Here is a 25,912-nt window from a genome sequence, read left to right on the forward strand (position 1 = left end):
GGGCCAAAAGAAATCTGATGAGGTTCAATAAGGATAAGTGCAGGGTCCTGCACTAAGGACGGAAGAACCCAATGCACAGCTACAGACTAGGGACCGAATGGCTAGGCAGCAGTTCTGCGGAAAAGGACCTAGGGGTGACAGTGGACGAGAAGCTGGATATGAGTCAGCAGTGTGCCCTTGTTGCCAAGAAGGTCAATGGCATTTTGGGATGTATAAGTAGGGGCATAGCGAGCAGATCGAGGGACGTGATCGTTCCCCTCTATTCGACATTGGTGAGGCCTCATCTGGAGTACTGTGTCCAGTTTTGGGCCCCACACTACAAGAAGGATGTGGATAAATTGGAGAGAGTCCAGCAAAGGGCAACAAAAATGATTAGGGGACTGGAACACATGACTTATGAGGAGAGGCTGAGGGAGCTGGGATTGTTTAGCCTGCAGAAGAGAAGAATGAGGGGGGATTTGATAGCTGCTTTCAACTACCTGAAAGGGGGTTCCAAAGAGGATGGCTCTAGACTGTTCTCAATGGTAGCAGATGACAGAACGAGGAGTAATGGTCTCAAGTTGCAGTGGGGGAGGTTTAGATTGGATATTAGGAAAAACTTTTTCACTGTGAGGGTGGTGAAACACTGGAATGCGTTACCTAGGGAGGTGGTAGAATCTCCTTCCTTAGAGGTTTTTAAGGTCAGGCTTGACAAAGCCCTGGCTGGGATGATTTAACTGGGAATTGGTCCTGCTTCGAGCAGGGGGTTGGACTAGATGACCTTCTGGGGTCCCTTCCAACCCTGATATTCTATGATTCTATGAGCCCTGCAGTAGCCAACCCCATCTCTGGGCAGGAACTCTGCCATCGCCATGGGCTCTCCACACCCCAGAATGCAACTGCCCAGCTGCCTGCAAGAAGCCCCCCTAAGCTGTGCCCGTCTCTTTCAGAATCTGACCGTCTGCCCCGAGGAGGAGTCCATCATCATGTCATCCTTCGTCAGCACCCTGTCGTCTCTCACTCTGAAGCAAGGTATGCAGGTGCCCCCACGGCTCCCTGCTGTGCCCGGAGCAGCAGGTCCCCCTGTGGGGTGTGCAGGCCCCAGGCCACGCTCCAGCCCAGAACATAAGAACAGCCATCCTGGGTCAGACCAAAGGTCCATGTAGCCCAGTATCCTGTCTTCCGACAATGTCTAATGCCAGGTGCCCCAGAGGGAATGTACAGAACAGGTAATCACCAAGCGATCCATCCCCTGTCGCCCATTCCCAGCTTCTGACATACAGAGGCTAGGGACACCATCTCTGCCCATCCTGGCTAATAGCCATTGGTGGACCTGTCTTCCATGAACTTATCTAGTTCTTTTTTGAATCCTGTTATAGTCTTGGCCTTCACAACTTCCTCTGGCAAAGAGTTCCACAGGTTGACTGTGCGTTGTCTGAAGAAATACTTCCTTTTGTTTGTTTTAAACCTGCTGCCTATTAATTTCATTTGGTGACCCCTAGTTCTTGTGTCATGAGAAGGAGTAAATAACATTTCCTTATTTATTTTCTCCACACCAGTCATGATTTTATAGACCTCTATCATATCCCCCCTTAGTCATCTCTTTTCCAAGCTGAAAAGTCCAAGTCTTATTAATCGCTCCTCATATGGAAGCTGTTCCATACCCCTAATAATTTTTGTTGCCCTTTTCTGTACTCTTTCCAATTCCAATATATCTTTTTTGAGATGGGACGACCACATCTGCAGGTGGTATTCAGGGTGTGGGCGTACCATGGATTTATATAGAGGCAACATGCTATTTTCAGTTTTATTATCTGTCCCTTTCCTAACGATTCCCAACATTCCGTTGGCTCTTTTGGCTGCCGCTGGCGTGGTGCACTGAGTGGATGTGACAGGGCAGTACACTGCAGCCAGCCAGGACCAGCGGCCAGGACCAGCCTGTCACGGCGTCCCCGGGCCATGCTCTGGACCTGCTCCCTACGCAGCCAGGCAGGACTCTGGGGAGCCTCCTCTCTGGGAGCAGCCTGTCTGCAGGGCAAACAGCTCACCCGGCTTCCACCGTCCTGGGTCTGACCTCGGAGTATTCAGCATCCTCTGCCCCTCCGTGCGCTTCCCACAGCAAATCCGCCCAGGCAGGCTCCTGGGGAAGCCAGAGAGTCCTGCACCCCAATTCCGCAGTCAGATGTGACTCTCAGCCAGCCAGTAAAACAGAGGTTTATTAGATGACAGGAACACAGCCTAAAACAGAGCTTGTAGGTACAGAGAACAGGACCCCTCAGCCGGGTGCATTTTGGGGGGCAGTGAGCCAGACAATCACGTTTGCACTTCACTCCATGTCCCCAGCCAGCCCCAAACTGACACATTCTCCAATCCCTCCTCCTCTGGGCTTTGTCCCTTTCCCAGGCCAGAAGGTCACCTGATTCCTTTGTTCTCCAACCCTTTAGCTATCGCCTTGCAGGGGGGAAGAGCCCAGGCCATCAGTTGCCAGGAGACAGAGTGTCAGCCATTTAGGTACACTGGCCCTTTGCTCTGCAACAATTACACCCCCTTATCCCACCACCTAGAGACTTAAGAAATGCATAGGGGAAACTGAGGCACCCCTTCAGTATGCAGAGAGAACATTAAGAATAGTTTCACTTCATCACACAGCCACCCTAGAGAAGGGAGCAGCCCTGCCAGCTGGGCTCTCCTGCACCATGCAAGCAGCCCCATGCACAGGTGTACTGAGCCAGGTAGCTTTGCAGCCCCAAGGCCCTGTCTCTGCCCCTGCTGCTGCGGGGCAGGAACACAGAAAGTAGGGTTGCCAATTTTGGTTGGATGCATTCCTGGGGATGTCATCACATGACATAATCTTTAATTAAAGGTTAATCTTTAATTCCTGGAGACTACAGACCAATCCTGGAGGGTTGGCAACCCTAGCACAGAGGGGAGAGCCCCCAGCCCATGCGGCCGCTGCCAGCTCTCTAAAGCTGCTTCTCTTTCCTGCAGTTGACAAAAAGGAGAAGTTTGACTTTTCAGGGCTTCGCCTGGACTGGTTCCGGCTGCAGGTAACTCCCTCCCCATAAATTTGCATCCCCTTAGGGGCTGGGCATCTCCCAGGGCGCACACACCTCACCCAGCCCCCTGCCAGGCGCGCACCAGCAACACCTCCCCTCCCCTGCTCAGCCCCCTGACAGGCAGCAACTGGCAACCCCTGACCTCCTGCACCCAGCCCAGCCCCCCACTAGGGTTGCCAACCCTCCTGGTTTGGCTGGGAGTCCCCCGGAATTGGGCTCGATCTCCTGGAGGCAACTGAACCAATCCAGGAGATTTTAGGCTGCTAAAAGTCTGGTCAGCGATGCAGTGGGGCTAAGGCAGGCTCCCTACCTACCCTGACTCCATGCCACTCCTGGAAGCGGCCGGCATGTCCCTGCGTCCCCTAGGAGGAGGCTAGGTCAGGGGGTCTCTTCACATTGCCCCTGCCCTGAGCAGCAACTCTACAGCTCCCATTGACTGGGAACGGGGAATCGTGGCCAATGGGAGCTATGGGAGCAGTGCCTGCAGGCAGGTGCATCACGCAGAGTCACCTGGCTGCCCCTGAGTCTAGGAGCTGCTGCTGGACGTGCCGCTGCTTCTGGGAGCCACCCGAGGTAAGTGCTGCCTGGCTGGAGCCTGCACCCCGAACCCCCTCCTGCTCCCCAACCCCCTACCCCAGCCCCCTCCCACACCCAAACTCCCTCCGAGAGCCTGCACCCGCCCCTGCACCCCAAACCCCTGCTCCAGGCTCAGCCCGGAGCCCCCTCCCACACTCTGAACCCCTCAATCCCACCCTCCAGCCCAGAGCCCACACCCAGTCCCACACCCCAACCACCTTCTCCAGCCTGGTGAAAGTGAGTGAGGATGAGGGAGAGTGAGCAATGGTGGGAAGGGGGGGCTGGAGTGAGTGAGGGCGGGGCCTTAGAGAAGGGGCGCGGCAGGGAGCGGGGCAAGGGCATTTGGGTTTGTGCGAGTTGACAGTTGGCAGCCCTACCCCCTGCCACACCCACATCGGCTCTGCTCCATTTCTGTTCACTAACTAGGGCCAGGGCCTGACTCTGGGCTCCCCTGCCCTGGGAGCTCCCCCTGCCCAGCCACAGGCCCATGGGAAAGGCAGCTGGGAGCGGGAGCAGGTGGAATGGCTCCTGGCGGGGCTTGACCTCGGAGCTGGCAGCACTAAGCACACAGCGCCCTGCCCTGGCAGCTAGCAGAGACGCTCTGCTTGACTTGGGGAGCCGCAGGTCTGATGGTGGGGGAGAGGTGATGTGGCTGCCCTGAACCCTGGGGCTGGGCTCTTTCTCACCCACTTCTCTGCCCCCCCCATCGTCCCCCAGGCTTACACCAGTGTGGCCAAGGCCCCCATGCAGCTGCGTGAGAGCCCGGACGTGGGCCGTGTGATGAACCTCATCATGTTCCACTCCAAGATGCTGGACTCACTGGAGGAGCTGGTAATGGAGACGTCGGATCTGTCGGCCTTCTGGTGTGTATGCCCAGCACCTGGCGCGGGCAGGCCAGCACCGCCCAGAGCCCTGGGGCCGGTGCTGGGCCTGCCTCAACCCCATCGGTGCCTCAGTTTCCCCATCACACCATGTGATGCGGGAGAGGATCTGCTGCCCTCGGAGCCGTGGTGTGAGGCCTGTTCGCTGACGTTTCTGAGCAGGGGTCGCTCTGGGAACCCTGGACAGTCAGATGGTGGGTGGGGAGAGTTGGTGCAGCTAGCCCAACAGCATTGCTAAGGCCTGGCTTCAGGCCCTGGGCTCGGCCCATTCAGACCCACACCCCTCCCATAGGGAACCCCACACACACGTGTGCACAGCCACTGATCCAGGGTCTGAGGGACAGAGATGGCAGCTGCAGAGGGCACAGCAGCCAGTGGGATCCAGGCCTCTGAGCGGGATGTGAAGGGGCTGGGGTGGTGCTGCTCACGCAGAATCAGACGCGCACACACAAACACGGAACCACATGCACCTGGAATCACACACATGTACACAAACACGGAATCATACACACACACACACAAACACACCTACATAGAAAGGCAGATGCGTGCGCACACAAACACAGAATCGCACACACATCGAATCACATGCATACACACAAATACAGAATCACACACACACAGAATCACATGCACACACCTACGTGAAAAGGCATATGCACACAAACACGGAATCACACACACATGGACTCACGCATAAATACAAACACAGAATCACATGTACAAGGAATCACACAAACATGGAATCACACACATACACACACAAACACGGAATCATATGCACATGGAATCACATGCATACACACAAACATGGAATCGCATTCACATGGAATCACACACAAACAAACACAAGGATCACACGCACATGGAATCACACACATACACACAAACACAGAATCACACGCACAAGCCTACATGGAAAGACACGTGTGTGTGCACACACAGATTTTCAGGCAGACTCTCCCTGCCCCACCTGCGCTGATGTGTCCTTCTACCCGACAGTTTCTACATCCGCCCCTTTGAGAAGCTGTTTGCTCTGACCATGGAGGAGCCGGCCATGCTGCGCTTCACCATCGCCTTCCCGCTCGTCTGCAGCCACTTTGCCCACTGCACCCACCCCATGTGCCCAGAGGAGGTGCGTGCCACTGTCGCTGGGGGCATGCGCGGTATGCATGGGGGAGGTGGGGCACACGGGGGGCAATATAGAGGGGAAGAGAACCCCCTGTGGGAGGGCGGATGGGCATGCATGACGATGCATGTGGGGAGAACTTGAGGGGAGGAGGGGAGATGCATGGGTGAGGAGCAGGCGGGGGACACACAAGACAATGCATGGGAGGAGGGGCAGGGGTGCCGACTGCCTCCCCCATGGGGTAAGAAGCTCAGTGGCTGGCATTTGAGATCTATGGCTGGAAGGTGCCAGGTGTGGGGGGCAGAGCCGTGAGCTGTCCCTGGCCTCTCTCCGCAGTATCCCCACCTGAAGAGCTGCAGCCTGGGTCTGTGCAACAACTTCCTAGAGGAGATCGCCAAGCAGGCTGCCAACTGCATCATGGACGCGTGTGCTGAGCAGCGCAAGCTCAGTGAGCAGGTGAGGGGTGCAGCACAGTGCTGGGGGGTGCCCAGGGGATCTGCCAGACTGGGGGCCCCTCTGTGAGCAGGTGAGTGGCATGGTATGGTGCTGGGGGGTGCCCGGGGGAGCTTCCACCCTGGGGGCGGTGCCAGGAGCAGCTGCCAGCCTGGGGGCTCCTCTGCGAGCAGGTGGGGGGCATGGCACAGTGCTGGGGGCCCCGGGGAAGCCACCAGCATGGAGGCCCCTCTGCAAGCTGGTGAGGGGTGTGGCATGGTGCTGGGGGAGCTGCCAGACTGGGGGCACATCAGTGAGCAATGCGGGGTTCTGGGGCATGGCATGTCACTGGGTGGGCTGCCTGGGTGAGCTTCCAGCCTGGGGTTCAGCAGGCAGGTGAGGGGCACAGGGTGTGGCATGGTCCTGGGTGGGGTACCTGGTTGAGGCGCCAGCCTGGGGCACCTGAACACACAGCAGCAGTCGCGTGTACCAGGTTTGCTCACCATCCGGGCACGCTGGCTGAGGGCTGTGGCCGGCCCTCCACAGGCTGCTCTCCAGGCTAGCAAACCCCTGCAGGGCTGCTTGGTGCTGGGGGCTCTGGAGATGGCCGTGGTTGGAGTCATGTAGCCTTGTCAGCGAACCAGATGGCCAGTGACGCAGCTTGCTGATCCCTGGTGGCGGTGGGGGGTGGGCAACAGCGTGGCCAGCGGCTCTGTGGCAAGGAGAGCCAGATGCCAGGCAGGTGGGATTCACCCTGGGCACAGCCGTGCTGTCCCAGTCACAGGTGTGTCCTGCACCAGGACTGGGGCATGCGGGGAGGGGACACTATGTGCATCCGGGGGGCTGCCAAATCCTGGCCCGCCAAGCTCCCAGCCCCTCCCTCACTCAGTGCCCCTGTCTCAATCTCCTGGGAAGCTGCTGCCCAAACACTGCGCCTCCACCATCAGCAAGGCGCGGAACAAGAAGGCCCACAAGCAGCCCGCCAAGAAGGGGGAGGCGGAGCGGGACAAGCCGGGGGCTGAGAGCCAGAGGAAGGACCGGATTGTGGTGACCAAGTAAGCCGAAACCATGGGGGGCTCCCAAGGGGCATTAGAGCTGCTCTGCCATCCCTGGGGGGGCCATTCCCATTCAGAGGACTCCTCCCCCTGTGCCTCGGATGGTACAGGGGCAGTGGGGGAACAGGTTCTGATGGCTCAGATCTGGGAAGCGACACTGGTACCTGGCCCTTCAAAAGCACTCCCAGCCTGCCCGCTGCCCGAGATACACTTGGTTCATTGGACTGCCCATCGCCCCTCAGAGCGCAGGTGGCGGCGAACCCAGGTGTCTGGGCTGCCCATTGCCCCTCAGAGCAGAGGGGGTAGAGAACCCAGGCGTCCGGGCTGCCCATCGCTGCTCGGAGCAGAGGTGGGGTGAACCCAGGCATCCAGGCTGCCTGTTGCTCCTCAGAGCGAAGATGGGGTGAACCCAAGTGTCCAGAATGCCCATCGTCCCTCACAGAGCATAGGGGATGGTGAACCCAGGCGTCCGGGCTGTCCACTTTCCAATTCATTTGAATGATCCCACCACATTTGGGGTCTGAGCACTAGGGTGCGTTGGGCTGACAGGTGTGGGAGAGGGGCCTGGGCCCCAGAGCCATTTGCGGTGAGCGGTGACCGCACCGGTGTCTTTGCCCCCAGCATGGACAAGCTGCACCAGATGCTGAGCGAGCTCTCCCTGAGCGTCAACCATGTCCCCAGCTTCACCGTGTTTGAGCACGTGGTCACGCCTGCCGAGTACCTCAGCAGCCACCTGGAGACGCGGCTCAACAGGTAAGTGGGCCCCGTGGCTGGCTGGCTGGCTGGGTGCGGCGTGTCCCTGCCCATGGTCCTCAGGCGGGTGGGGATGGGAGTGCGGTGTGTCCCTGCCCATGGCCCTCGAGTGGGTGGAGATGGTGACATGGCGTGATCCTGCCCATGGTTCTCAGGCAGGCAGGTGGGGAGGGGGACGTGGCGTGATCCTGCCCATGGCCCTCAGGCAGACAGGTCGGGAGGGGATGCGGCGTGTCCCTGCCCATGGCCCTCCGGCAGGGGAGACTGACTCGGCCATGGGTGCTGTTACATCCACAAGCCCCAGCCAGCTTCTGAGCTGAATTATGCTGGGAGATGCCCATTTGGAGGGAACACGGTAGGAGGGCTGGGTGCTTTCAGGGGGGAGGTTGTGGGGGTCTGTGCTGGGCCCCCTCTGAGCCCCACATCCCCTTACAGATCCTTCGTGTGGATGGCCAACTACAACCAGGCTACGCAGGAGATTGCGCGGCCCTCGGAGGTGCTGGTTGGCCTGCGCTCCTACATCGCCTTCATCCAGTCGCTGGGGCAGTTCACGTGTGTGGACGCCAGCCGCATCATCCGCAGCGTCCTGCTTCAGCAGACACAGCCCCTGGACTCCAGCGGGGAGCAGACCCTCACCACCATCTACACCAACTGGTGGGTGCCTGGGCTGGGGGCAGCCTGGCCTGGGCCACAGGGCAGGAGAGAGCCCTGAGTACCCCTGGGCCATGGGGCGGGAGAGCCTGCGAGATGCCTGGAGGGATGGGGGAAGTGGGAAAAGCTGACCTATGAGGAGAGGTTGAAAATCTTGGGCATGTCAAGTGTAGAGCAGAGAAGGCCAAGTGGGGACTTGACAACAGTCTTCAGCTACGGTCAGGGCTGTTCTGAATAAGGCCGATGCCCAGTTGTTCTCCATGTGCATTGATGGGACATGAAGGAAGCCAGGGAGATCTTGGTTAGATAGTGGGAAAAGCTTCCTGACTTTTGGGGTCGCTGGGCTCTGGAGCAGGCTCTGAGGGGGTTGTGGAATCCCCATCACTGGAGGTTTGTAGGAACTGGTTGGACAAACCCCTGTCAGGGACGGTCCCGGTGCCCTACCTCTGTTCAGGGGCCTGGCCTATGTGGCCTCTTGTGGTCCCTTCCAGCCCCACATTTCTGTGGTTCTGTGCACCTGGGGATTCCATGGGGCCGGTGCTTGGAGAGCGACGGGTGGCCCTTCCCTGTATGGGGCAGCAATGGGAGACACAAGCCCCTCGACCTTGCACTTTCTGGGCAAATAGGGCAGGGGAGGAGAAGGAACAAAAACCTACTTCTAGAGCCAACGAGGGGGCAGGCTGCCCATGTGAGAGATTCCCTTAGTCAGTGCCCCTCAATCCTGACCTGCAGCCCCCTGCTATCCCACCTCTGGGCTCCCCGCCAGCTCTGCCAGTGCCCCTCAGTCCTGACCCGCAGTCCCCTGATATCCCAGCTCTGGGCTCCCCACACAGCTCTTCCAGTGCCCCTCAATCCCATCCCATGCTCACACACCGGTACAAGGGAGTTTGGGCTCTGGCAGGGCAGACTAGGAGCAGGCTGGGAGAACAGTGCTGGGGCCTGGCTGTCCGGTGTAAGTGGATGCTCTTTGGCTCCATGTAGGTACCTGGAGGCGCTGTTGCGCCAGGCCAGCACTGGGGCTATTGTGCTTTCTCCTGCCATGCAGGCCTTCATCAGTGTCCCCAAGGAGGGGGAGCAGAGCTTCAGTGCAGAGGAGTTCTCAGATATCTCAGGTGAGCTGTGGCAGCTCCATGTCCTGACGATGGGGCCGCATGACGGTGGGATGCAGAGGGAGCTGCACGGCAGTGAGACAGCTGGCTCTGGCCCGTTCTGGGGACGGTAGTGAGGATGTGCGGCAGCAGGACAGCCAGCTCTGGGGAAAGGGGGTGAAGACACGCGGTGACAGGACAGCCAGCTCTGGGGACAGGGGGTGAAGACACGCGGTGACAGGACAGCCGGCTCTGGGGACGGGGGGTGAAGACACGCGGTGACAGGACAGCCGGCTCTGGGGACGGGGGGTGAAGACACGCGGTGACAGGACAGCCGGCTCTGGGGACGGGGGGTGAAGACACGCGGTGACAGGACAGCCGGCTCTGGGGACGGGGGGTGAAGACACGCGGTGACAGGACAGCCGGCTCTGGGGACGGGGGGTGGAGACACGCGGTGACAGGACGGCTGGCTCTGGGGACGGGGATGGGGATACACGGTGCCCGACTCTGGGAACAGGGTTGGGGCTGCACGGCGGAGGCCGGCTCTGGGGCTGAGGGTGGGGACGCACAGCAACGGGACGGCTCCGGAGATGGGGCTGGGGACGCACAGCGGCGGGACGGCTCTGGGGACGACAAGTCTTTCTGGGGTGTGCGAGGGCCTGGGCGTGACCCAAGCAGGCCAGAAGGAGCTAACGCCCCGTGAATGATCCGCTCCCCTCCCTCCAGAGATGCGGGCGCTGGCCGAGCTGCTGGGTCCCTATGGCATGAAGTTCCTGAGCGACAACCTCATGTGGCACGTCACCTCGCAGGTGGTGGAACTGAAGGTAGGAGGCTGGGGCAGGAGGGGCCACTGCTGGCTGCACTCAACTCCCCAGGGGGGCTGGGCAGGCAGTGGGAGTCAGTGCTTAGAGCAGAGGGGCCAGGACTCCTGGGTTCTCTGGGAGTGGTGTGGGGTTAGTGGGTTAGAGCTGGGGGGCTGGGAGCCAGAACTCCTGGGTTCTCTGGGAGTAGTATGGGGTTAGCGCGGTAGAGGAGGGCTGGGAACCAGGACTCCTGGGTTCTTTAGGAGCGGTGTGGAGTTAGCGGGGTAGAGCAAGGGGGTCTGGGAGCCAGGACTCCTGGAAGCGGTGCAGGGTTAGCAAGATAGAGCAGGGTGGGGGCTGGGAGCCAGGACTCCTGGGCTTTATTGCCAGACCTGTCACTGACTTGCTGTGTCCCCAGTGGAGATATCCCCTCAGCTCCCAGCTAACTGCGGGGAGCACAGGGCCACCGCTCCTAGGTTCATGTGATTGTTATACGGGACTCAGTACATCCGTGTCGGGAGTTCCCTTCAGAGCTGGAGGTGCTGGCACTGGGCAAAATACTGATACCAGGGAAGAGTCCCGTGGCAGCAGCCCCTGGCTCTGGCTGAATTGGGCGTGGCTGGTTCTTGCACTGGATGAGTTGGGCCTGGCTGGTTCTGGTTCTGGGTCAGTCGGGCCTGGCTGGCTCTGGCTCTGGCTGGCCCCCATTTACCATGGTGATTGTTTCTGTTGCAGAAACTGGTGACCGAGAACATGGACGTGCTGGTGCAGATCCGCTCCAACTTCTACAAACCTGAGCAGATGTTATCACTGCTGCCCAGGCTGACGTGTAAGTGTCGTTCCCCTGCCCCCATAGCCCCCTCCCTGGCATCTGCATGGAACCCCCTGCCCGATCCACAGCCGGCCGAGGATGGAGTTCAGGGCTGAGCTGCAATGAGCGCTGAATGGAGAGGAGATTCAGGTGGGGAATAGCGGGGGGAGGGGAACAGGACTGATGGTTGGGGTGAGAGGCACTGGCAGAGCTGGGGGTTCAGGAGGGGGCTGGGGGTTGGGGTGAGGGGCACTGGCAGAACTTGGGGGGAGGGCTCAGGAGGGGGGCTGAGGGTTGGGGTGTGGGGTGCTAGTGAGATGTAAGCAGTTCCCAGGCATAGGCCAAGGGGTATGTTGTACTCCATGTGATTTGCAGCCCCATCTCCTGTGTGTCCTTGCAATTCACTCCCGCTCCCTGCTCTCCCGCAGCTGCGGACAATGTGCTGAAAAGAATGACCATCATTGGGGAGATCCTGAGCTTCCGCTCTATGGCACAGACCGGGCTGTGTGAGGTGGGTGCTGGCCCATCTAGGGCAGGTGCCGTGCAAGGCCAGGGCCAGCTCATCTCAGGGGGGTGCAAGGCCGAGGCTGGCCCGTCTCGGGGGGACTGAGCGAGGGAGATGCTGATCCATCTGCAGGGAGCACCCACACAAGGCTGGGCCTGTCCCGTCTGTGGCTGGCAACATGAGGCCAGGAAGAGAGGAAGACAGGTCCAGTGGTCAGGGCACTAGCATGGTACTTGGGAGATCCAGGTTTAATTCCTTGCTTTATCACCCAGCCCCTGGGTGACCCTGCAAGTGTGGGTCTCTGGGCCTCTGTTTCCATCTGTCCCATGGGGATCCTAGCCCTTCCCCACCCCACAGAGATGCGTGGGGAGACTGTGAGGCACGCAGATATGGCCCATCGAGAGATGGAACCACTGTGGCCTGCTCATCTGTTAATCGTCTCATGTCTCTGGAGTGAGAGTCTCTGTGGGGCGAGTGGGGGGTGAGCTGTGTTGAGCCCTGGTGGCTCTAGGATGCTCCAGAGGGTGAATTACCCAGCGAAGTGAGAGGGTCCCAAATGTCTACACCGCAGTTACACAGCCCCGCAAGCCCGGGCCAGCCGCTGGTGTCTCATGGCAGTGTACGCAGACCCTTAGAGCAGCAGCCCTGGGGGTTGCTCTAATTTGTAGCCGGCCAAGCTGAGCTGCAGCACAGCCCAAAATATGTGTGGGCGTGACACTCTAGCCCCGCCCCCTCCTGCCCCTGGCTCCACCCCTAGTACACAACCATGGGAGTGTCGGAGGGCAAGTGTTAGTGTGTGATCAGAGAGCACACGAAATGGGGGAGGGACTGCTTTGTGTCACCCCTGCCTCTGACAACTATGAGAGCCACATGGTCCAGCCACTCCCCCCAGGCCGGGGGCGGAGGAGTTGGCTGCTCCCACTGTGCACCAGCCTGGAAGGCAGCATCGGAGCTGCATGGGGCAGGGCTGGGGAGCTGGCCTTTCACACTCTTCATGGAGCATTATGGGGCTGCGGTGGAGGGGAGTCACTGACCCCCCCAGCCCCATTGTTGCTGGGGACGTAGCAGGGCAGGAGTGGTGAGTGTCCTGCATCCCTCCCTAGGACAGGCCTCTGGGGCCAGACGCTCCTGCAGCTGATCCCAGCTCTGCCCAGGTGGCTTCTCGAAAGCAGGGACAGTAACTGGCCCCAGCCCCTCTCCGGGGGCTGCGGGGAGGGTTCATTGGCTAACACCTGTGTGGTGCTTGGAGAGCCTCAAGCATTGCATTGCTCATTTCCTGCACTTGGCTGCTGGGCAGTTGTTAAACAGCTGCCACGTCCCACCCCAGCGGTGGCTGCATATCAGTGGTGGGTGAAGTGCTCCTGGCACAGTTTGTGCAATACCATTGGAGCCTGTGGGGTGGAAGGGCAGAGGGAAGGGAGCTTGGCACCTGTATGGGCATCTTCATACGTCCTGTGATGCAGAGAGGGAGGGCAGAGCAATGGGGCAGGTGCCAGGGGCTGCTACATGAGAAGGGGGCGACCTGTGTCCATTGCCATCTCAAGAGCTGGCTCTCTCCTCGCTGCAGGTCTTCTCCAACCGCTGCCCGTTTCTGATGGGCCCCATCGAGTGCCTGAAGGACTTTGTCACCCCAGACACAGACATAAAGGTGGGGGCGACCCTCGTGCTTCTCTCTGCTGTGGGTGGGCTCTGCGGCTGGCAGGTCAGAGAACAGGGTGGGCTGCTGGGCGGGCAGCCTCCCGCCGGTCTCCACACCAGGGCCCTGGGGCAACTGGCCAGGGCGGCCCTCCTCCTGCCCTGAGGGAACCCAGGCCTCATATGGTGCAGAAACCCAGGATAAGAAATGATAATCTTGTGTCCGGGGCCCTGGCGGGATCGTTGACCTCCAGCCCTGGGTGGGAGTGGAGTCTCCTCTGGAGAGCAGGTGCCCAGGCAGGTGCCCAGGTCAGCTGGGGGCCTCTCTCGGGCTAGGCAGACCTGCACCGAGCGCTGCCGAGGCGTGAGGCGTATTGTGCTCAGCCCTGCGCCGTGCCCCCAGCCCGGCCAGCACCGTTGCTCTGGACAGGGACGCTGCACTGCCAGGGTGGCAGGGTCTGGGGATGCTCTGTCATGTGGAGAGGTCGAAACACACGCTGTGTCCTTGGGGTTGGAGCACATTGTGGGACTTGATGAACTTAACCCTGTAAGCCAGAGTTTGCCCTGGGCTCAGCACGGGCAGCTCCTAGTTGGGCAGAGCTGGGAGGTGCAGATACAGTTGGCCCTGACAGGTCCATACCGCTCTTGCGCTGGTCCCTGGGGGCGTGACATGATGTACGAGCATGTGGGCTCCTGCTGGCTTTGGGGGACGGGAACGTTCTGGCATGGCGGATCCCTCCCAAGGCGGTGGCTCACAGGGTTGTGTTTAGTGGCTGCCAGTTCAAATTGTGCTTTCCTGGCTGGGCCCCCTTTTCAGCCTAAAGGAGCTGCTGTTGTGGGGTCCTCAGGGACACCAAGGGGACATGCCTATTAGATGGGACCCATCCTTTGAACTGATATTTGAAAGGTCGGCCTGAGGGTAGTGGCAGAGCAGAGCAGGTGTGTGTTAATGACGCAGGGTGGGAATGCAGAGCAGAGCAGCACGTGTGTTACTGACACAAAGTGTGAATGCAGAGCAGAGTGTTCGTTAATGATGCAGAGTGTTAATGCAGAGCAGAGCAGGTGTGTGTTGATGCAGGGTGTGAATGCAGAGCAGAGCAGGTGTGTAATGATGCAGGGTGTGAATGCAGAGCAGAGCAGGTGTGTGTTGATGCAGGGTGTGAATGCAGGCAGGGTTTGTGTTAATGACACAGGGTGTGAATGCAGAGCAGAGCAGGTGTGTGTTGATGCAGCGTGTGAATGCAGGCAGGGTTTGTGTTAATGATGCAGGGTGGGAATGCAGAGCAGGTGTGTATTAATGATGCAGGGTGTGAATGCAGAGCAGAGCAGGGTGTTTGTTAATGATGCAGGGTGTAAATGCAGAGCTGGGCAGGATGTGTGTGTTAATGACACAGTGTGAAATCCGAGCTGGGCAGGGTGTGTGTGTTGATGCAGGGTGTGAATGCAGAACTCGGCAGGGTGTGAACGACGCAGGGTGTGAATGCAGAGCTGGGCAGGGTTGGTGTGTTAATGATGCAGGGTGTGAATGCAGAGGTGCAGTGGGGTATTTACTGTACAGTAGTCCATAGACAGTCAAGTAGTGGTGTGTGGTGTGTGGTGGCCAGGCATTGGGCTGGCTGCGTATGAACATGCCCACGCTGCCAGAGAAGTACACTCCAGTACTTGCCCATATTTCAGAACCATGGACAGAGGGCTGGGAACCCCACTCCAGCTCCATTTAGCAAGATGGGTTTCACAGCACCGAGAGGAGGACATTGGATCTGGCCATGTGGCACACTGGCCCGTGCCACACCCCCTGCGGGGGTGACTGTCACCCTGGCTGGATTCAGGCAGATCACACAGGGGCTTCAGCCACCGGATCTTGTGATGGCAGCACACATCTGCCATCTGCAGGCTGAGCTAATCTGTCATGCTGAGGCCTGTCAGATGTGGAGGTGCTCAGCAGGGCTGGGAATGAGTCATTCCAGGCCTGGATGCCATTTGCACCTGGCAGATGGACCATGGGGCTAGACTCATGCAGCTGGAGCCAGTGATGATCAGTGAGAGATGGAGGGGAGCCAAGAACCATAGAGAGCATAGGGAAGAGCTGCCTGGAGCTGCTGGTTGGGTCCTGTCCTCCATGCCCCCATTGACCCCAGTGTCCTTGTCAGGCAGGACTGGGCTGGCCCAATGCTTCGAGAGCTGGGGTTGTGGCACTGTCATGGGGGATGAGCATGCAGGAGCAGTGGGGAAGGTGCAGGTGGGATTGGCAGCTCTGTCCCCAGCATGCCCGGGGCTGCTGTATCCATCCCTCCTCCCCTCAGCCAGAGCCAGGCCCTCTGCTGTTCCCTAGGGGGATGGGCTGCACCCTCAATGCATGGAGAATCTGCGAGGAAGGAACTGGCAGCTGCAGTAGAACTAGTGTGGTGTTAGCAGCCACCTGGCTAGAAAGAGCAGGGAGGCCCAGATGGTGCCTCTAGCAGCCAGAGGGCCCAGCCCAGACTGAGGGGCCTGGAGAGGGAAATGCACACTACATGCAAACGCCCGCTCGGCTGGGGTCCAAGCAGTGGTGAGGAGCATACAGGGAGCATTGCTGGAAGCAAGACACAGGTGTGCAGGGCTGGGAGACACAGCCATGTGTCCTGATCCACGTGCAAGAGGATGGACGCCACCGGCGCAGATCCCCAGGAGTTTGGCCAACACAGGCAGGAGGGATGGGTGCATCTAGGTGCTGTCCCGTTTTACTGCTTCTGCTTCCCAGGGCCATTGATGGGGACTAGCCGGGGGACAAGCCTGAGAAACACCCAGGGAGGGCTGGGTCTCTGGGCAGTGTGGTGTTATCTGCAGAGAAGAGCCCCAAGCAGAGCTGGGAGAATATCAGTACCTGGGTAATTGGGTCAGGGTGGTCATACCCTGCATGAGCCCCAGGGGGCAGTAGCAAACAGCACATTAGACCTCTGGCTAGGTGCTGCCTTGTTCTATGGCAGGTTTAAAGACAGGGACATCTGGGGCTGCATTTGCTGGGGGGGAGCCCCTCTCTGTACAGCTGGGATGGGCACCGTGTTACAGGCGGGAGCGTGTTCAGAGACGGTGGGATGGGTCCGGCAAGTTGCCATGCTGGCCCCTTTGGGCTCACCTGGGGTATTCGGGCAGGTCGGAACTGTGCAGTGGCGCTGTGGGGCCAGATCTTCAAACAATGTCAAGCTGGAAACGGGAGGGAACTGGGTTATTCTGTTCCATGATCTCCAGGGAGATGCTGGGCCAGGGATGTTCTGATTCTCCATTTCGGAGCCATGGATGTGTAACTAGGTCGATATTTAGTCTGGGTTTTGGCCCTGGGATGGGTGTTGATTTCAGCAACATCACCAATATTCCCTTGTGCACCCATGGGTCCTCTCCTGTTGTGTTGCTTCTGTGTTCAACCCCAGAGGTGGCTGCTTTAGAGTGGTGGAGAAAGCGATCTTGTATTTGCCCACCCAGTGAAGCCAGTGAGTGGGGAAGGGTGAGAGGGATGTAAGCAGGGTGATTTTTCATTGCCGAGTTAATGGCTTTATTATCAGCAGTGCAGCATGGATAAGGAGTGAGTGCAACTCGTTTTGCACCGGTAGTGAGGGAGCGAATGCCTCCAGAGCCACAAAGCAATTACAGGGAAGCAGGACCGGAGGTTGGTTCCTGGCAGAATGGAGGGGTGAGGAGAATGGTAATGGGGTTACTCACCTTCAGCAGGCGTGGAAGGACAGTAATCAAACACCCAGCGCTGCCCAATGGGCCTTATCAGATTGTGGGGCGATAACACGGCTGGGGCTGAGGCTGAGAGCCAGATGCTGAGGTCAGGAAAACCCACCCCTCCCAGGCATGACTTGGGGCTTGACACAGGGGCAAAGGAAGCCCAGCTGCTGAGGGGTCTGTGTCATACTGGAATTTGCAGCTGGCTCAGCTGTCAGGCAGGGGCTGTGTTGGAGCACACAGGGGGGATCAGCTCTCTGGTGTACGCGCTGGGACCTGCGGAGCTGCCAGCTGAGGATGACCTGCTCTCAGTGGCAGAGTACAGAGAAGCCTGGGCTTCGGGACCCAGGTGCTTGGGGACACGAATGAGCCCACAGGGAGGGACTCCCCTGTTATCCCCATGTCACAGTGGGGGAAGTTGCAGTGCAGAGGGAGGGGAAGTGACTTGCCCAAGGTCACCAGTCGGTCCGTGGCAGAGCCAGGAATGGAACCCAGGAGTCCTGCCTCCCTCCTCCTGGCACAAGCGCTAGGCCCCAGATTCCTGTAGGTGCAGCTGAAAGGGAGGAGCAATGGGTGCAAGCTCATTATCTTGCTCCATACAATGAGCTTGGCTCCTGAGACATGAAGGGAGCTGTCCGTCCATCTGTGTGTGTGTGTGTGTCATGGCTGTCCATCTGTCTCTCTCAGTGTCAGGTCAGTCTGTCTCTCTCTGGGCTGCCTGCATCTCTCCCCTTACCTATCTAAAGAAGCCCATCTGAGCGATGTGAGTTCAGGGCCCTGTCCTGGGCAGCCTGGAGCCCTCCCCCTGCTTCTACCCAGGGAGCTGCACAGTGAGTGCAGCCCATCCAGTCCCCCTGAGGATTAGGGCTTGCTCATAGCCAGCCGGGAGCCTGAGATCCCAGCCAGGAGGCAAGGTAGTGGGCACAGGCCACCACCATGGACACTAGAAGCTGGACTGAGACCTCAGGGCCCAGTCCCCCTGGCAGTAACAGCTGTGGGGTCACTGGGAGTCACTCGTGTCCCACCAGCTCTGGATCCTACCATGGCTGCACCGCTCCATCCCATCCCACTGCCAGCCCTGCTCCCCACACTGCCCTGGATTTACCTGCCACACTCTGGTACCAGACTCCTGGCAGGTCTCTCGGATCCATGTGCAGATGGAGAAACAGCCAGCTCCCAGGAGCAGCCTGTGTGGCTACCTCTGACAGAGAGGGAGGTGGGGCTGGACCTAGGGCCAGATCATGCTAGGCTCTCCCCTTATTACTGGGAAGGGGCTCTTCGGGTCACACTGGTCCATGGACAAATCTGGGGCAGCCTAGTGCCCAGTTGCATTGCTGCACGGAGGGACGGAATGCAGCTCTCCCGGCCAGTGTCAGCAAAATGCCATTTCCCTAGTGTAGCCGGGCCCCTCTGTCTGGGACAGCCACTGGTTTGTGGGCTGCACTGATTGGGGTGAGCCTTCACTCTCTCGGTGCCATTCACAGCCCTCTCCAGTGTCTCTGGCGTGTCCTACCCAGTGACAGCCTGTCAGCAACTGCCATGAGGGTGACACAGCAGGTTGCTGGATGCCTTAGAGCCGAGCCGTTTACCGGAGGGGGGCCTGCAAGGAAGAGTGGGGCAGCCAGCACCGGCACTGCCTTGGCTGTCACTTCTGGGGGGCATTTCCTCTCTGCCCCCTCTTTTTGGATCCCGGCCCAGACTCCTCGCGAGGCAGGTGGGTTCCCACTTCCACTTATTGCCCTGCCATTCGCGCTGCTTCCCCAGACAGCTGGGATTCAGAGGCTCGAGGACCTGGTGGACTGGAGACAACTGACGGCTCCCGCTCTGGCACACTCCCATACGTCACGGGAGCTTGGAGAGGTTCCGTCAGCCGGCAACTGTGGTAGCTGTGATGGGTCCTGAATGGCCTAGTGATGGGAGCCAGAGCTGAGTGGTGTCACGCCTTGCAGAGCAGACCCGAGTCCCCCTGTGCATCTCAGTCTGAGGACAGCTGCCCCTCTGACTGAGCTGTCATAGTGGATCAGGGGCCGCACCCTTGTGGGGTTAGCCTGGCTGGGCTAAGTACCTTGGCGGGGCGGGGCAGGGGGGGTCACCCCTCCTAAATCAGGGCTGGATCAGCATCCCCTCCCCCTGGGGGGCATGTCAATTGCTCCTCTCCACCGTTTATCACGCTCATTGCAAATAGAGGGCAGCCATCCTCCAGCTATTGATTTCCAGAGTCCTCAGCGGGCGAGACTCACCAGCCCTCCGTGGCCCTAGATCCCTGAGTTCTTGGTGAGGCCTCTGGGATGGGCTGGACCCTGGTTCCTTCCCACAGCGAGGACAGAGTACATGGGGTATCAGTGGGATCCTTTAAGGACTAGAATCCTCTCCCTCCCAGCCACATGTGGCCAGAGGGCTGCACTCTGCCTGCGCTGGGGTCACCTTTAATGCCCAACATTAGTTCTAATTAGGGAGGCCACCTGTCCTGTTTTTTGAGGGATGTCTCTTATTTGGTGTGTAATGTCCCATTACCCTGGTCTAATTAACGCTGCTAAGAAGTGTTTGTCCAGATGCAGAGTGTTCCAAAAGATTGGTCCTACAATGGGGCACAGAGCTGGGATCTGGGGTAATGAACACAGAGCCCTAACATTAGTTCTGCCCATTTAGTTCCCATCCACGTGACCTTTGTGACCTTGAGATGTAGATGGTCACTAGTCCTATTCATTGTTAATGTCGGCATGGGTGCTCGCTCCCCACGTGCTGCTTTTCCTTTAAGGTGTAATAGACAATGATCCACCATGTAGGATTTGAGAGAACAGGGTCCCTACTCTAAAATGGAGCTGAAATCCTCAAGACAGACCCTCGTTATCTAGGAAATCCTACAGGCTCTGAAGAGTCCTTTCAGTGAGCACACAATGAAATCCCAATAGACCTGACCATGTTCTCTGGGGCTTTTCGTTAGGAGCTCATAGACCATATTACCCTCTCCAGGACTCCTCCATGGGCGCTCACAGCTCATAGAACCCGAACACGTTTTCCGGGGCTCTTCCATAGGATCTCACAGCTCATAGAACCCGATCAGGTTCTCTGGAGCCGTTCCATAGGCACTCACAGCTCATAGAAACCAACCACGTTCTCCAGGGCTCTTCCATAGGATCTCACAGCCCATAGAACCCGACCACGTTCTCTGGGTCTCTTCGGTAGGAGCTCACAGCCAGCAATTAGCTGTTCAGATTCCAGGCACGCTCTCTTTCCTGGATGCTTAACTGCGCTTTCCTCTTTGTTAGTTTCTGTTTTTAACCTGTCAAGGGATTTGTCTGGGGATTGTGTTGCAGTGAAATGACCATTTCCTAGGGGATGGAGGAGGGTGGCTGTGTGGTTAAGGGTTTGGACTAAGATTTGGGAGAGCTGGGTCCAATTCCCAGTTTAGCCACATAGTCGGTAGATGACTTTATGCAAGGCACTTAATTCAGCCTGTGCCTCTGTATAGAACAGGGCTAGGAGTTCCCTCGTCATGGGGGAGAGGGGAGGTGAGGAGAGGTTGTGAAGCAGGTGCTCGGTATGAGGATGATGAGCTGGATAATTGCCTAGGTAGAGCTGACGTTGGGATGTTCTGGTGCTGCAGGTAACTCGCGTGTTGCATAGACAGAAGTAGCTTCAGGCATCTCCCTGCCAGCTGTCGCCTCACACAAGGTGAGAAGGCTCATGCTGTCAGACAGAGCTGCCAGAGGCGAGGTTCGGATTATGCCATTCACCCTCTCCCCATGTATGACCAGTGTTTCCTGTCTCATCTCACGTCTTGCTGCAGCATTGCCAAGCTGTGACCTTCCTTCTCTGCCCACCTGGCCCGAACTCTCGCCTAATGCCGCAGCTACCACATGACCCTTCTGGCCTGGATGCCTGCAGTTCCCCTGCGCTCCCCTGTCCATTTGGAATGCTGCTGCTAAGGTCATCTGCTTGGGTCATCGCCCCGGCCCCAGCACCCCTCCCTTGGCCACCCCTCTTCCAACACAGATGTCTCTCCTCTCCTGGGCAAACCCTTCCCCCCTCCACCTTGCACAGCTTAGCCCCCGACGTCTCACCACCTACTATCATGTCACAAGGTCAGAGAGACCCCACCCTCCTTAGCCTGATTCCCCACAGTCCCCTCCATCCTCCCTCCTCACGCTGGAGAAGCTCCATGAGTGGATCCATAAAGCCAGCAGCTCATCCTGCTTCAAATCCCTCCCCAGCGCCCCACTCTGGGATGATGCAGATAGGGAACTGAAAGCTGGTGCTCGTTAGACTGCTGGAGAGCTGCCCTCATGTCGCTGCCTGGCCCCAGATGGAGTGCAGAGCTGGTCTGTGCTGTTGCCACGGCTAGGTCCCTCCTTAACCCACAAAGTCCTCGGGGCCGTGACTCGCATTTGTTCTGTCTGTGCAGCACCTGGCGCCCTGGTCTTGACTGACCATCTAGGTATTGTTGTAACATAAGTGATAAATAACCATTCTCTCAGTGTGTCCACAACACTCCCCTTCCTGGAGAAGATACCAACCTGCCCCCCACCCCTGTGACTCAAGGACCACTTGATGCCAGCTGGCAGTGGGGGTCATAGAGGGACAGGGTTGCCCTGAGTTCACCAAAACAAAGCCCTGTAAGGCGTCTGCTTACAGCCTGTGTCACACACATCAATCATTGTGAGACATACGTGCAGAAAATATGTGAGGAGTTCTGGATATATGCTGAAAATGATGTTCTCTAAGCATTATCGTTAAAAGCCGCTCAGTCATGCTTGGAGACAAACTCCTCCAGACGGGAGGTGGGAGACCCTATCGCCTTGGTGCATTGCATGTGTCACACCAGAAGTCTCTTGGTGAAGTGAGTCAAATGCTAATGAAGAGCTCGCAGAGATTTCAGAAGCAAAGGAACAAAAAGAGGTAGACAGTGGGGGATGGGGGCCTGTTTTCAGGAGAAGATCAGAGTTCTGCTCTGGTATTTCTGGGCACGCAAAGAAACACTCTGGTGACAAGAAGCTGCCAGCAGGGTCGATCTGATGAAGGGGGATCCCAGCCATGCTGGTTGAAAAGGCCTGGGGGTAAACTAGGCTGCAAGAGACAGCCTGTCTTGTGGGTTAAGTTGAGGCTCTAGAAAGCGAGTTATGATTTTGTTTCATGTGTAACCCTGTGTTTCCAGTCCTCGTACCTACTATCATTGGCGTTTCTGATAATAAACTCATTCTCGTTTTCACTGTGGCTGTAGCTAAGTGCGGTGTGTTAAGCGGAGTGGTGATCCTGAGTTCAAACCACTGAGCTGGTGTGCACTGTTCCTTGGGGAGCAGAGACTTGGAGGGTTCTGTGATTGTTCTGGATCAGGGCTGAGCCCTCCAGAGGGACGCTCAGAGCACTCAGGGCTGGTGTGTGCCTATCGCTGACCTGTACAGACAGAGCGAGGCAGGGCTGGGAGGCCAGGCTTGTGCTGTCAGAGGCTGGTGGAGTCACGGAGCTGATCCACAGCAGGCACAGACAAGGCTCTCACGCTAAGAGCAAGTGGTAGCGAAGGGCCTGGGTACTGCTGGGGAGCGTCACAGTGACATAGTTGGCTGGATCTATACTCAGTTTCCTGGTTAGCGAAGGGTCACGCTCCGGGCACTTATATACAGTTAACGTAGATACTCGGAGATTCACAGGTAAAGAAAAGGTTGTGGTTTGTTGTTCTCAGTAAGGGACTGGAGCAGCAGGAAAGGCAAGGTCATGCTGGATATACCAGGAAGCAGCGAGAAGTCGCTCACTCCCAGACACAGCACAGACACACCTGTACAGGGCACAGGCTCCCAGAGCTACTCTTCCCGGAGCCCTGACCAGCTCCCACGGGCTGCTCTCTGCAACCCCGCACTCCCCAGGCCCTCCAGCTAGGACTAAGGCAAGTCTCTCTGTACAGCACAACCTGCCTGCTCCTTTGAGTCTCTCCCTGAGCCGAACCCTTTATATGGACCAGGTCTCTGCTAGGAGGCAGCTAATCAGTCTAGGTAGTGGCTGGGCCCTGTCTGCTCTTAAAGAGCCTGTCAGCCTATAACAGGGCCTAGGGCTTTGACCCTCGCCGCCTGTCTCTAGGGGATGTTGTGAGGGTGCACCTTGCTCTTAGGGCTTTTCAAGGTTCCTTCCCCACTCTGAACTCTAGGGTACAGATGTGGGGACCCACATGAAAGACCCCCTAAGCTTATTTCTACCAGCTTAGGTTAAAACTTCCCTAAGGCACAAAGTCTTTGCCCTTGGATTAGGTAAAACGCTGCCACCACCAAGTGTTTTAGACAAAGAACAGGGAAAGGACCACTTGGAGTTCCTATTTCCTCAAAATATCCCCCCAAGCCCTTACACCCCCTTTCCTGGGGAGGCTTGAGAATAAACAAGATGAGCACAAACCCCTTGGATTTTTAAGACCCAAAAAACCCAATCAGATTCTTAAAAATCAGAACTTTATTAGAGGAACAAAAAAAAAAAAAAGATAAGAGAACAACTCTGTAAAATCAGAATGGAAGATAATCTTACAGGCAGTCAGATTCAAAACATAGAGAATTCCTCTAGGAAAAACCTTAAGTTACAAAAAGACACAAAACCAGGAATACACATTTCCTCCAGCACAGCTAATTTACAAGCCAAAATAAAGAAAACTTAAAGCATTTTCTAGCCAGATTACTTACTAACTTTACAGGAGTTGAGGGGCTTGCATCCTTGATCTGTCCCCGGCAAAGGCATCACACAGACAGACAAAAACCTTTTTCCCCACCTTCAGATTTGAAAGTATCTTGTCCCCTCATTGGTCATTTTGGGTCAGGTGCCAGCGAGGTTACCTTAGCTTCTTAACCCTTTACAGGTGAAAGGATTTTGCGTCTGGCCAGGAGGGATTTTATAGCACTGTATACAGAAAGGTGGTTACTCTTCCCTTTATATTTATGACAGGGCTCCTTGTCCCTCACTAATCCCTGACCGTTGTACGGATATTGATCTCAAAGGCCTGAAGAGCGAAAGGGGTTTTAAACCCCATCACTGTCCAGTGTTAAACAGCACGAGATAGCTTCAGCGGGCGTTGGGCATACCCAGGAGCATGCGTTCACATTGGAAGCTTATTGATTAAACACACGAAAGAACAAGAAATCAAAGCCAGCGTTTCCACAGTCTCTCTCCTTCTGGAGTCAAAATACCAGTCTCTTATTTTCAGAACAATCTTTCCTCAATGAAAAGGAAAAGGTTAATTTTACTCTCAGGCCTGATGTGAGGGGAATTCTTGTGGCCTGTTCTAACAGACAGAGCCAAGGTGGAGGAGAGACGGGATAGAAAAGATGAATGAAATACAGCTTTTGCTGATGTTTTTGGAACACTGGACTGCTGGTTAGTTACGAGTAGGTAGCTTGGCTGGCAAGTCAACCATGACACCTACTGCTTGGAGCCTGGTTAGTTACAGTCTGGTCAGGGCTGTCATTGGGTTGGATCCTTGCTTAGGCAAGGCAAGTTTGGATGAAAAGCAGAAAATAACCCGGGAAGGGAATACAATATAGGATCTTACGTGCCTTTGGGGTACTAGTAATTAGCTATCCCCACTGGTGGGCTGAGGGCTGGATGCCAGGATAAAGGGATGACTTTCAGCACTCACAGGTAGAGACAAAGTTCCCCAAACAGGAGCAAGGCCAGCCGGCCTTCCCCCCAGGAAGAGTCTTAGCTGAGTTGCAGAGCTGCAGGCAGGGGAGGCGCTGGGGGAAGATTATTCTTTTTTTTTCAAAGTTGTCTTTTAAGAGCCCCAAAAAGGAGTACAAGTGGGTGACATGTTTTAGCCTCATTATTTTGTCCACTAGTGAAATCCATTTCTGTAAGGCCATGCTTGGCATGGCTAACTTTGTTCCCACATTTGCTTGTTCACCAAGTCTGATCTCCCCACCGTCCTTGATTTACACCGAGCGGTGGTTTGTTTGTGTTCTGCACCTATTGCAACATTCATCGTTATAAACACCTGGACCTATTTGCCGTGGTTACTGTAACATCTTATGAACTAATTGAGCTTCGGGTAACTTTGCAGATCCAGTCATCGCAGCGCCCCGCAGAGAGTCAAGCAGTCAAACAGCCCCAGCAGAGCTGGTCCATTACAAAGCCATCAGCTGGAGCTGCCCAGCAGCCAACCCACATCTGACCCTCCAGACGGGAGGGAAGGAATGGGAACACTGCTAGTGGCAGGATCTGGCAAAGTGCCAAGGCAGTGCTCCAAGACCGTGCTGGGGGGAGTGTGGCAGCCACAGGGCAAGCAGTAGTGCCTAGTGCTGAGAGAGAGCCAGTGCTGAGCAGATCCCTGGGTTGTGCCCCGCTGCCTTGGTCAGCCCTGCCTACCCACAGAGAGCTTGGAGTGCTGATCAGCCAGGAGCTGCCCAGAGCACAGCTGCAGCCAGGGCAGAGTCCTGCGTGCCAATGGCCTGGGCAGGAGACCCCCTCAGTGCAAAGGATGCTGTAGAAGACATTAGAAGAGAGGGGGACTGCTTGGAAAGAGGAATACAAGAGGCATGGTTCTGGAGTAGAAAATCATGCATGCGCTGGGGAAGGGAGACCAGATGCTTCTATTCACCCTTCTCATCAACACCAGAATGAGGTGGCACTGGACAAAACTGACACACGTTTAAACTGAGCCAGACAATAGTCTTATATGTATTGCACATTTAGCCTGTGGAACTCCCTGCCACAGGATGTCAATGAGCCCAAGAACTCAGCAGGGTTCCAGCAAGGAGCACATATTTGTACTGATAGTGAGAACAGGCCATGTAGGTGTGCAAGGGCTATAAGCCTCCCTGCATAAAACAACCACTAACAGGGTCTTGAAGGCATTGCCCCGTGACAGAGGTGGGTAAACTACGG

The 25,912-nt window shown here is 57.2% G+C and overlaps 1 protein-coding gene across 5 annotated transcripts in view; it reads left to right on the plus strand.

Annotated features, from left to right (window-relative positions):
• The window catches only part of NCKAP1L (NCK associated protein 1 like), a 69,786-nt gene that overhangs the window by 26,771 nt on the left and 17,103 nt on the right, over positions 1–25,912 (plus strand). For all 5 annotated transcript variants that reach the window (XM_073318936.2, XM_073318937.2, XM_073318934.2 and 2 more), the window contains 13 exons: positions 930–1,011; positions 2,968–3,026; positions 4,329–4,474; positions 5,495–5,627; positions 5,958–6,077; positions 6,969–7,108; positions 7,730–7,861; positions 8,297–8,515; positions 9,494–9,624; positions 10,327–10,424; positions 11,139–11,232; positions 11,643–11,725; positions 13,287–13,367. In XM_073318936.2, the coding sequence (XP_073175037.2) occupies positions 930–1,011; positions 2,968–3,026; positions 4,329–4,474; positions 5,495–5,627; positions 5,958–6,077; positions 6,969–7,108; positions 7,730–7,861; positions 8,297–8,515; positions 9,494–9,624; positions 10,327–10,424; positions 11,139–11,232; positions 11,643–11,725; positions 13,287–13,367 (1,518 nt within the window). The remainder of the gene's footprint in view (positions 1–929; positions 1,012–2,967; positions 3,027–4,328; positions 4,475–5,494; positions 5,628–5,957; positions 6,078–6,968; positions 7,109–7,729; positions 7,862–8,296; positions 8,516–9,493; positions 9,625–10,326; positions 10,425–11,138; positions 11,233–11,642; positions 11,726–13,286; positions 13,368–25,912) is intronic.

Source organism: Lepidochelys kempii, chromosome 20, assembly GCF_965140285.1.
Source record: "Lepidochelys kempii isolate rLepKem1 chromosome 20, rLepKem1.hap1, whole genome shotgun sequence".
NCBI lineage: Eukaryota > Metazoa > Chordata > Testudines > Cheloniidae > Lepidochelys > Lepidochelys kempii.